Source organism: Solanum verrucosum, unplaced genomic scaffold (genome assembly GCF_900185275.1).
Source record: "Solanum verrucosum unplaced genomic scaffold, falcon-dt-bn FXZP01000205.1, whole genome shotgun sequence".
Taxonomy (NCBI): Eukaryota; Viridiplantae; Streptophyta; class Magnoliopsida; order Solanales; family Solanaceae; genus Solanum; species Solanum verrucosum.
Genome location: NW_026019950.1, coordinates 1,030,377 through 1,041,336, shown reverse-complemented (window position 1 = coordinate 1,041,336; position 10,960 = coordinate 1,030,377). Strand labels below are relative to the sequence as shown.

General features: G+C 31.9%; 2 protein-coding genes across 2 annotated transcripts; both read left to right on the top strand.

The window, feature by feature from the left end:
- Nucleotides 1-956: 956 nt before the first annotated feature.
- LOC125813879 (heavy metal-associated isoprenylated plant protein 9) lies at nucleotides 957-3,731 on the top strand. Its single transcript, XM_049493357.1, has 5 exons — nucleotides 957-1,232; nucleotides 1,316-1,505; nucleotides 1,691-1,863; nucleotides 1,947-2,037; nucleotides 3,015-3,731. The coding sequence occupies exons 1-5, from the start codon at nucleotides 1,212-1,214 to the stop codon at nucleotides 3,470-3,472; spliced, it is 933 nt and encodes a 310-aa protein (XP_049349314.1). The 5' UTR covers nucleotides 957-1,211; the 3' UTR covers nucleotides 3,473-3,731.
- Nucleotides 3,732-7,728: 3,997 nt separating this feature from the next.
- LOC125813884 (heavy metal-associated isoprenylated plant protein 28-like) lies at nucleotides 7,729-8,654 on the top strand. Its single transcript, XM_049493362.1, has 2 exons — nucleotides 7,729-7,858; nucleotides 8,369-8,654. The coding sequence occupies exons 1-2, from the start codon at nucleotides 7,729-7,731 to the stop codon at nucleotides 8,644-8,646; spliced, it is 408 nt and encodes a 135-aa protein (XP_049349319.1). The 3' UTR covers nucleotides 8,647-8,654.
- The last annotated feature ends 2,306 nt before the right edge of the window (nucleotides 8,655-10,960 follow it).

Genomic DNA, 10,960 nt, shown 5'->3' with positions numbered 1-10,960 from the left:
TTTACCAGACTCATCTGCCACAGAAAGTTGATAAATTTATGCAGGAAAAAAAAGTACCTTTGAAATTGAAGATCAGATAAAAGGGAGTAAAAAAAAAGGTTCAAATAATGGAGTTTGCTAGTTCATTGTGAAGCATAGAAAATTGGAGTATTGTTTACTGATCCATTAACATTCTCTATACGAGGCTCCACGTGTTTAATTTTCATCTTCTGTTCTAGAATTTTCTACAATTAAAAAGAAGATTAGGAAAATGACGAATGAATTAAAGGTCTAATTAACGCATAGTTGAAGTTAATCAGTGATGGTTTGGCTAATTAATGTGCTCTTGGGTCAATGTATTAAGACAAAATAATGTGATTAGGTAGGTGATTAATTATTGCGGGACACACTCAAACAGGAGACAACAATAGTTCTCGAAACCTAAGCAACATACTCCCTCTTCGTTAAAAGAAATTGAAAAAAGTTCCACATTTTACGGGTGATTTTGGCTTGAACAATCTTCCTTCTTTAGAGCTAATTTTACATGATAGCAAAGCAATAGCTATCTTGCTCGATGTTAGGTCTTTAAATTAAATGCACACGCATCAGATGTTCAGTTTTGAGTGTGAGATAGAGTGTTAAAGAATGAAAAAAGCCTCACATTAATAGTTAAAGAGATAAATGATTTCGATTTTTGAGAGTTAATCTAACGAGTTTTCAAAGTTAAAAATCAATATAATTTGACTTTCAAAAAATCGTAAAATAAATACAAATAAATGGAGATAGTACAAAATATAATTTGATTAAATTAGTATTCTCACAAAGCACAATATTCTCTTTTGTATCTAATCTCTCTCCTACTAATTCCCTTTAATTTTTATTTTTTTAATTTAATTGAATCCACTTTATGTCTATAAATTTGATTAGCCCCTACTCTTTGGAAACCCCCCCTCTTCTCTCTTTAAAAAAATTGTTCTTCCCTAACTAATATACAAAAAGAAGGTATAAATTTAGTTTCATTATAGGCAGTTAGTTGCTCCGCATGTGCTCTGCCATCGCACAGACTCTGCTTTTTTGAGTAATAATCGCACCGCCCATTTCTCTCTTTATAATCTTATTTTGTCATATAACTCCTATTTGATTCTCTTCACAGCCCCCTTTTCTCCAACTTCCAACTATATAAAATCTATCACTCTGTTTTTGACATTATACACATAGAAAAAACAGAGACAATGGGTGAAGAAATGAAACAGGTTAGTGCTCTGTTTTTTGAATGAGTGAATTTATGTTTGTTTATTGAATTGATGAGATTGTGAATGAAATGTACGTAAAACAGGAGCCACCAAAGGAAGAAGTAAAAACAGAGGAGAAAAAGGAAGAGCAAAAAGAGGAGAAGAAAGAAGAGAAGGTAGAAGAAGAGGAGAAAAAAGAAGAGCCAAAACCACCTTCACCTTTTGTTTTGTATGTGGACTTGCATTGTGTTGGATGTGCCAAGAAAATTGAGAGGTCCATTTCAAAGATTAGAGGTTTGTATACCTTCTATTATTTATTTAATCTATATCTTAATAGCACTGCAGTCGCAAATTTTCACGATTAAAAGAAGAAAACATTAGACCGTGTATGTAGTATAGTGTTATTTTTCGACGAGAGGGGTTCGAATGATCCCTTTCGATACTTTAGCTCTGCCCTTATTGTATGTACTGTGGAGCAGGGGTTGAGGGAGTAGTAATAGAGATGGCGAAAAACCAAGTGACAATAAAGGGAGTAATAGAGCCACAAGCAGTGTGCGACAGAATTACGAAGAAAACTAAAAGAGTTGCAAAAGTGTTGTCACCTCTGCCGGCAGCTGAGGGTGAACCAATTCCTGAAGTTGTTGCTTCACAGGTATAATTTTTGTGGCAGCTTTTTTGAAGTGATTATTGGTATAAAGAATCATAATGTAAACATTGGATCGTTGCTTTTATTAGGTAAGTGGATTGACTACTGTGGAGCTTAATGTCAACATGCATTGTGAGGCCTGCGCTGAGCAACTTAAAAAAAAGATTCTCAGAATGAAAGGTAACATATTACGTACTAACCATGTTCTGTGACTTGTAAAATAAAAATAAAAAGAATGTTATTCATTAAAACATTTTAAATTTGTTACTAATGGTTATTCTTTTTAATATTATCAGTATGGATAGACAAAGTCTAGCTAATGATAATTTCATCTCTTGTGTAAACGACTTTGAAGATCACATTGAAGAAGTTGAGACCTAATCAAAGAAGTAAACTTCAAGTATTTGACGATTGGGATCCTCGTGGTCTAAGATAATCAAATCATCAATAACACTAATGTCATTAGATTTTTGGATGGTAATGATGAAACCTTATTCACACAGCAAAATAGACAGAGTGAAACGGATAGTCAATTGTCATGCACTTTGCTTCGTTCTTTTTTTAAAAGAAAGAGACGAGTGAGAGTGAAAGGCAAGAGCAAGCCACAGAATGTCAACACAAAGCTTCAAGTGTAAAAATTATTCACATCAAATGTCTACACGAACTTACCATGGTTAATATGAAGTTAGATACATATCACTTAACCACGGTAGAGTAAAACCATTTTATATTCAAATAAATAATACCATATATATATTGGAATAAAAATAAGTTTTTACTTAGAGAGATGGTGAGATTTTATCCACCTCTATCACCATATTTTAGGTGGTGGTGGGACAATGGGCACGTGCACGAATGTTATCCATATATGATATATTAAGGTGCAAAAGCATTTTACAAATTATTTGAATAATTTTCACATAATTGATAGCGTGAAAAACATGATAAGAAACCTCAGAAATGATAGGTAATTAATCTGTTAAAGTCTGTCCGTGTAAAATCAGAACCGTTGTCTTTGACCCAATAGAATTTAGCGATTCCGGATTCATCTATTTACGGAATGTATTATTCTCTTCGTAGTAAATTAAGTATCACTTTAATTTAATAATCATATTTATTTAATTAACACTCAAGAATATGTGACTTGTTGAATTTAGGTGTTAGAAGTGCGGAAACAGAAGCCAGCACAGGCAAAGTAACGGTGACAGGCACTATGGACGCTAACAAGCTCGTCGACTACGTCTATCGACGCACCAAAAAACAAGCAAAAATTGTCCCTCAACCCGAACCTGAGCCTGAAAAGCCCGCTGAAGAGACCAAGCCCGATGAGGCAAAGCCCGTTGAAGAACCAAAGCCCGAAGATAAGAAAGATGACGGTGCAGCCCCCGCTGAAAATAAAGAAGGGGGCGACGGTGAAAAACCACCGGAGGGAGAAAAAAACGAAGGCGGTGGCGGAGAAGAAGAGATGATCGTTCCAATTGAAGATTATTATGATGAACATACGATTAATAAGTTTATGTATTATCATCAGTATCAGCCACTTTACGTCATTGAAAGAATTCCACCTCCACAGCTATTTTCCGATGAAAACCCTAATGCATGTTGCATTACATAATTAATAAACCTGCAAGCAATTATAGTACGTACTTAATTAATCAATCCTCACACTAAGTTTTTATGATATTGTGGGACAATGATTAATTTAAACACGTAGGAGTATTTAATTTGATTTGTTGTATGGATGGTCATGTGAAGGGGATTAATTAATATTCTATCTCTAGATGAATAATGTTAAATACAAATATTTATCGTGTAATATATATCTAATCTTGAATATGGTATTTCAAGAGTAGATAAAAAAATGTTACATAATATTATTGTTTTGTTGTGTATATATACTATTTACCATCTTTGATAATGTTACAATATGATATCTTGTTCATTATAAATTGTGCAAAGTTGTCTACTTTAGATGTTTTTATTTTATAATATGTATGCCCGGTCGACTATATTACGAAACTATATGTATAACATGAAAACAAAGTAAGATCTATTGAATACTATATATCCAACGAATTGATAAGACAGAGAACAAACATAATTGAATAGTACGAAAATGCTACTCATAGTAATTAATTATATTGATGAACACTTCTAATTTTCAACCGTCATATAAGTAAGTTTCAAAAGTAGAAGGATTTTTATCACATATATACAATCATGGAACTAGAGACAAAGCAAAAGCAGGCTCGAAACGAAAACACTTTTTAAAGAAGCGACATATGAAAAGTGAAAACAATTGGTAAAAGCTTATAGTAATCGTCGACCTCAATCTAAGAGGACATTTCACATTTGCCCATAAAAATTGAAAAAAAAAACTTTATTTTATAAAACTAAAGTTGTGCTTGGCCATATTTTTACAATAAATATTTAAAATTAAAATGTATATTTCTTTTTAAAAAAAAATAAAATATCATTTAATTATGAAATATAATTTAAATAATTTTATTTTATAAAAACAAAAGTTTAAGATAAATTTGAAAAGTGAAAACAAAGGTTTTGATCCGAAATCCAATACAACTAATTTTTTATGGCCCATCGTTCTTTCCAAATAAAAAAATAAATAAGACAAAGGGAAAAAAGCTCAACCATAAGTGTCTTATTTATTTTTTACTTGTCTCGAACTGTCAAACAAAGTGCCTCATTTAATAATTAGCAAAAAGAATTATTCCAATATTAATTTATAATTATAAATTTTAAAAATCATAAACATGTCTTTAATTTAAATTTATAAAATTTCCTTTTATTCTTAATTGGTATACTTCATCGAAATAGAACACTTGAATAACATCATATAAATCGACTGCGGCCCCAAGAAATACAAATTGAGACATGATGCGTGTTAGAAATTGTTCAATCGTAGATTCTCTTTTTTCCCTCTACGGAAACAAGTGCATGGGTTCCACGTGGTTTGGGACCCACCATTTGGGATTTACGTGGATCTGAGTCAGCTACCGACTTGTGCTCTCTCCCTCTCCGTTCATTTTTACTTGTCACTATTTGATATATTCATTAAGAAATAATCATTAATATAAATATTTTACTACATTATTTCTATTAATTGATATTTAGTATTAGGTCTTGAAAATTGATTTAGAGAATAGTATATATAGTTTTAAGGGTAAAATATAAAAAAAAATAAAAAAAAATTGATATTTCAAAAGTGACAAATCAAAATGAAATCTATTAAAAAATGAGTGACAAGTAAAAGTGAACTAAACGATTTACTAACATGGTGGGGGAACTTTTCCTCTAAAAAGTCTTGGGATTCCATGCCGGCATCTCCTTTTGTCTCCATAAATTTCATTTCTCGGCTCTCTATTGTATCGCACCGTAGCGACAATCCACGTTTAACGTAGGAATAATCGATACGCACCTATTAACGGATGGTTACACTTTAACTAGAGATCTCAAGTTTGTGTTTCAGTAAATTAGGAGTGTCGCTTCAGAAATAGACTAGATAGAAATTTAGAAAATACAATGGATTTTTGTAAACAACGTAACCTTTTAACATTGTTTCTAAATAGAGTGACGGACTTAATTAAGATGAAGGCAATAGGAAAAGCTAGAAGTAACTATATTGTCACAATCAGTAGGTAGAATTATTGCTTATCAAGATGATGATAGCTGGGGGATCGATCATGTGAAGGGAATCTATGAGAAGACGATCAGCTCTTATTTGATGAAAAGAAGAACATGCTTTATTAACTCAAAATGTTTGTCACTATACACCCTCTTTGTCATTGTCATTAAATTCTATATAAGCAGGGGTTAGTTGTCCTGTTGTGTTACTATTCAAATATTGCTGCTATACTTTAAAACAAGAAGGCTAGGGCATGCAGCAAAAAAGGACCACCAAGAAAGTAACTAACAGGCTTGATCACTTTTGTCGTGAGCCCATGTTTGCATTCCTTCAATGGTAGCTGCTGCATGCCAGTATCTGTTGGCTGTGTAACGATTACAATAATAACAGACCTAGTATAATTTCATAAGTTGAGTTTGGAGAGAGAAATATGTTAGTAATAAAATTTGAGGGATGAAGTGCACAGCACCCATGGTGCAATTTTTACCAACAAGTCATTTAATTAATTTTTACATCTTGGTGTAACATGTTTTAACTAACTAATTTGTATTATATCCTTGGTGGTGCACTTAATTTTCAAATTCTAAGTCCGCTTATGATGAAGTACTTGTGCTTTGTCCTTTGAATTAAGATAATACTATACTTTTGGATAGTTAAAGCCGATTTGGATGAACTTAAAAATATACTTAAAATAAATCAATCCAAACAAACACTTACATAGTAATACGGAACGGGGTCAGTGTAAGTGCAGCCTTATTCCTTAAAACTTTAGGTTCACTGAGAAATATATGTATAGGATAAGATTACTTTGGCGTCATGTGTAAGACCATAAGCTACGCAAAAGCTCAACCACCTTTTTCATGACAGTAAAAGGAATTACGCCAATTCTTTTAGGTTCATCACTTTTTGAAACTACAGAAAACATATTCATTCAATCTCCCCCATTACTTTAGGTTGACGCACGCTTAATTACCTTTGATTTGGACGTGGATTGAGAATTTGAAGTTTATAAGTTTGAATTCAACATTTTATAAATGATCTATTTAATCTGATATTACTTATATACTTATTTTGGTGAATTTGTAATACAAATCAATACAACTAGCCAAAATTATTGAGTTTGAAAGAATTCAAAAATTACCCACTCTAAAAGTCTGCCTTGCTTCAACCAGGGGACATGTCCAGTAAATAGTATAGTAAGTATATAAACTTACGACCTTACAAATATAATGGGCTTAATATTAATAACCATAATACTAAATCCATAGAATTTAAATTGTGAATCCATCTCAAACTCCAACAAATAAAAAATATAAAAAAACTCATGCTAACAAATATAATGGGATCAATATTAGAAATCCTACAACTAAATTGTGAATCCGCCTCAAACTCCAACCACATATTTTTTATACAAGAAATTAAACAGCAGTCCAACTATCCTAATTACACACTGCACCAATTAATTAGGTGCATGATCCAATCTAATGAAAAGGTCACCGCACCCCTTCCCTTTCTATGATCCTCTTATTTCCTCACTCTACACGAATTCCCCCTCACCTGATGAAAAAAAAAAGGTTCATTTAAAGGATCAATAGATTTTTTTTTGCAAAAAGCCAAATGGGGTATCTAAACTAGGAAGCATGAAGAAATAATAACTTTGGTAGTCAAAGTTTGAAAAAACAGTTGAAATCCAATTCTTAGCATTGATAATAGGCAACTTACATGCTAAGCAATGCAGGGCACATGGGTTGTGAAGAACAAACTTTATCGTTTGAATGATGACACTAGTCTTTTTACACTCGTCCTAGTCATAATTCCACGTCTCTTTTTAAAAAAATTAAATAAAATTTCCTCTATTCAGTGAACCATACATTAGTAGAACAATTTATATAACTTTCAGCAGCAGTAGGATTAATTAATATGTACAATAAAAATAGATGAATTAAGAATCTAAAATCGAAAAGTAAAAAAGGGGTGCTAGCTATCTCTTTAATTAATTTTTCATCTCTTTTTAGAAAGAATCTTTTTTTATGTTGTCTGCTGCTTTTGATTTTAGATCGTCATCAATGTCATAATCCAATAAATGTTAATTTGCACAGTTGCACTATATATAACGTAACTCATCATGATCAGGCGAAGTACTCAACCTAAGTTGACACATACATACTGTATTATATAACACAAATAAGATAAGGACTATAGCTATATTGTCTTGAATTTGGGGATATATGGCGAACATGCAGATAGTTCCAGCAGGCAGAAATGTGAATGTAGAGCCTCAGTATGTGGAAATGATGGTTCCTCTATACTCTTATGGTTGTGAGAGAAAAATCAACAATGCTCTTTCCCATATCAAAGGTAAAATTATGTACTATGTCTATATATTGGGACAAAATTTGATGAATTAAACTTTTAATGATTATCGGTTATAATCAGATGTCTTGTCTTTTTGGTTCAGTTAATTTCTAGAGATCTAATGTGTCTACAACATATAGGGTACATGAAGATATGTTAAGGCCCAATTAGTCAATGGACAGATATGTTTTGACAGTAGATTTAAGCAATTAGGCCCAACAAGCTAAATAGCTTAATGCTATTGGCACATTTTTGTCTATAGTCACTAATCTAATACTACTCAATGACTTTTGTTGGAGTATCAATATCTTTAGGCCATCTAGTTTATAATGTATGTAATAACATATGACATATATAATCGAAGTATATAAATAGGATATTTTGATAAACTAGATGGTTAAATGGACGTAAGTTTCCCTATTCTTAATCCAATACTTACTGTTTTTTCCTTGGAGCTTTTGATAAAAAAAAAGTATATGCACTCATTGTATTAATCGTAGTAAAAAAATGCAGGAATATATTCAGTGAATGTAGATTTTGAACAACAAAAGGTGACAGTATGGGGAATCTGCAACAAGTATGATGTGTTAGCTAGAGTTAGGAGCAAAAGAAAAGCGGCTCGTTTTTGGAATACAGAAGACAACAACGTTAACATGGAAGAATATTCAGAAAGAGATTCATCAGCAACTTGTCGTTATCGAATTAGGCCGCCTTTAGCCCTCATAAGGGCTCGATCTCTAAGCTGGAAATTAGCTTTAAAAAAGGCCTTCACAAGATCATATTCATTCTAATTAAAATATCAACCTCAATTATATATGAGCTAGCCACATTGTAAATAGCTGCTGCCACTTATGTTAGTTGGCGATTAATTAAGTTTTCCTATGTTTGCCTTTTGTGGCACAAATAATCCGTTTATGTTTGTTTATTATGGTCTTTGATTGTTATGGAGTTTTAACATAAAAACTCAACTGCTACTTTTACCTTATTAATGCCTCTAAGCTACTAATCTCACTTAGAAGTACTTGTTAATTAATTGTCGAATTCTTCATCGCGATGCAATAAATAGTAAATTAGAAACTGAACCACTTTATACTAATATTGCTATAGATAAAGGCGAACCTAGGATTTGAATATTATCTCAATTTAGGCATTAGCGAAACCTTCAATGGTCAAGGTGGGTTTGTTCTACTAAATGATCATGAGTTTGAAACCCTTAACATAATTTATCTCTGTCTAAAATTTTGAAATTAACTCGAACAAGATTATTGGCTTAATAATTGAAATTTGATTCTTAGAATCCAAAAAATTAAAAATTTGAATCCATTTATGTATTGCAGCTGCGACACAGTTGAAGATTGATGCATTTTCACGCCTAGAATTAAAATACTATTCATTTGGCATGTGAGGTACGAATGGATAAATTAAATGTCATGTCACATTTCGTTTACAAATTAGAGATTAGAGATAATAATAATAATAATGATATACTTGTGACTTGCGAGGCCTTTCTTTTTGCTTGTCTAAAAAAATGGGGATTTTAGTTTATGAGTTGGGAATATGTCGGCATCGACTTTGCCATACAATACATTTGCCGCCATTGTTTTTAATGCACCCCACCCCACCCCCACCCCCCATTACTTGCGCTCTTAGTCGAAGCAAAAGCATATAATACTGCTAAGTAATACTTTGTTTGAGATAATTTATGTAGTTTTTAAAATTTTCTAAAATCGATCACTATGTTTGTATTTTAGATTATCTACTTGTCCTCTTTTTTTGAAAACTTAAATTTTCATACACGTTATTATCTTATGTTTGAACTGTGACCCAGCCATTTATTTTTGCCCATTCTATTGTGGGTAAAGAAAAACATAAAAAGTCAAAATTACTCTTAAACTATTCGAAATAGCTCATATATACCCTTTATTTATGTTTGAGATCAAAACTACCCTTGTCGTCTATGTTTTGGACTACAAATGCCCTTAAAACGTTACCTTTGCTATATATGCATACATGGTAGTCCAACGTGGCAAAAATTCCTTCCTCTCAAAACATAGACGGCAAGGGTAGTTTTGATCTCAAACATAACTAAAGGGTATATATTAGCTATTTCGAATGATTCGAGAGTAATTTTGACCCTTTTTCCTTATACTTAGTATGAGACTGATTATATCAAATCAATAAATATATAATATGTGTTTAAACAAAAACAATTATCATTTGATCACGTTTCATTAATATATATATATACTTAATACTCCAATTAATTGATGATTTATAGGAGTATATCTCTATATGGACCACATATTTGTTGAGATCCTTGGTTATTTTGTGCTCTTTAGACGACCACGCTAGAGGTACGTAGATCATTATTCGTTATAGATCAATAATAATAGATCATAGAGGTACGAATCATGATTTAAAAGAGCGTACTTATCGTCTATTGCCAGTCATATATTTTTAATAAAACTAAGGATGATAATGAGATGATGCGATTGTGGAGCAGAACACATTTAAATGCATATATGTGGGGGGTTTGAATCTATGCTGGTGGGACGGATTTATTGCTTCTTTTTTTTAAAATCTTTGCAGGTTTTAAGGCAGGCGAGGGCCAATCTTCAATGCCTAAAGCTCATTGTTTCGTGTCAAATGACACCTCTTCTGCAATCTATCACATTCTTGAAGAATTTTTATTGTTCTTTAACGTCGTAATGTTACTACGGTTGTTTGTGATAAATTTTAATATTATAAAAAATAATTGTAATCACAAATAAAATATGATTATATCATAATTTTATTGATAAAATAATATGGATACGATCTTATTCCTCCCCTAAGAGAGATTAGTAGCGTATTTCTGAAATTAAGATGATTTGGACTTCCTAGATCTCTTTATGAATATTCCAAGAGTTATGGGAAACTTGAGATGCCTCTTCAAACAGATGTCTCTTCAAAAGAATATATCACCCTTTATATATGCATGAATTTAGGGTTTAGAATGGAGTAGCCTCTAAAAATCTTAACTGAAATTGAACACATCTAGTTGAGTCTCCTAAAATTTTGATTCTACAAACATTTGTTAAAGTAGGTCTTGGGCCTAACTCACAC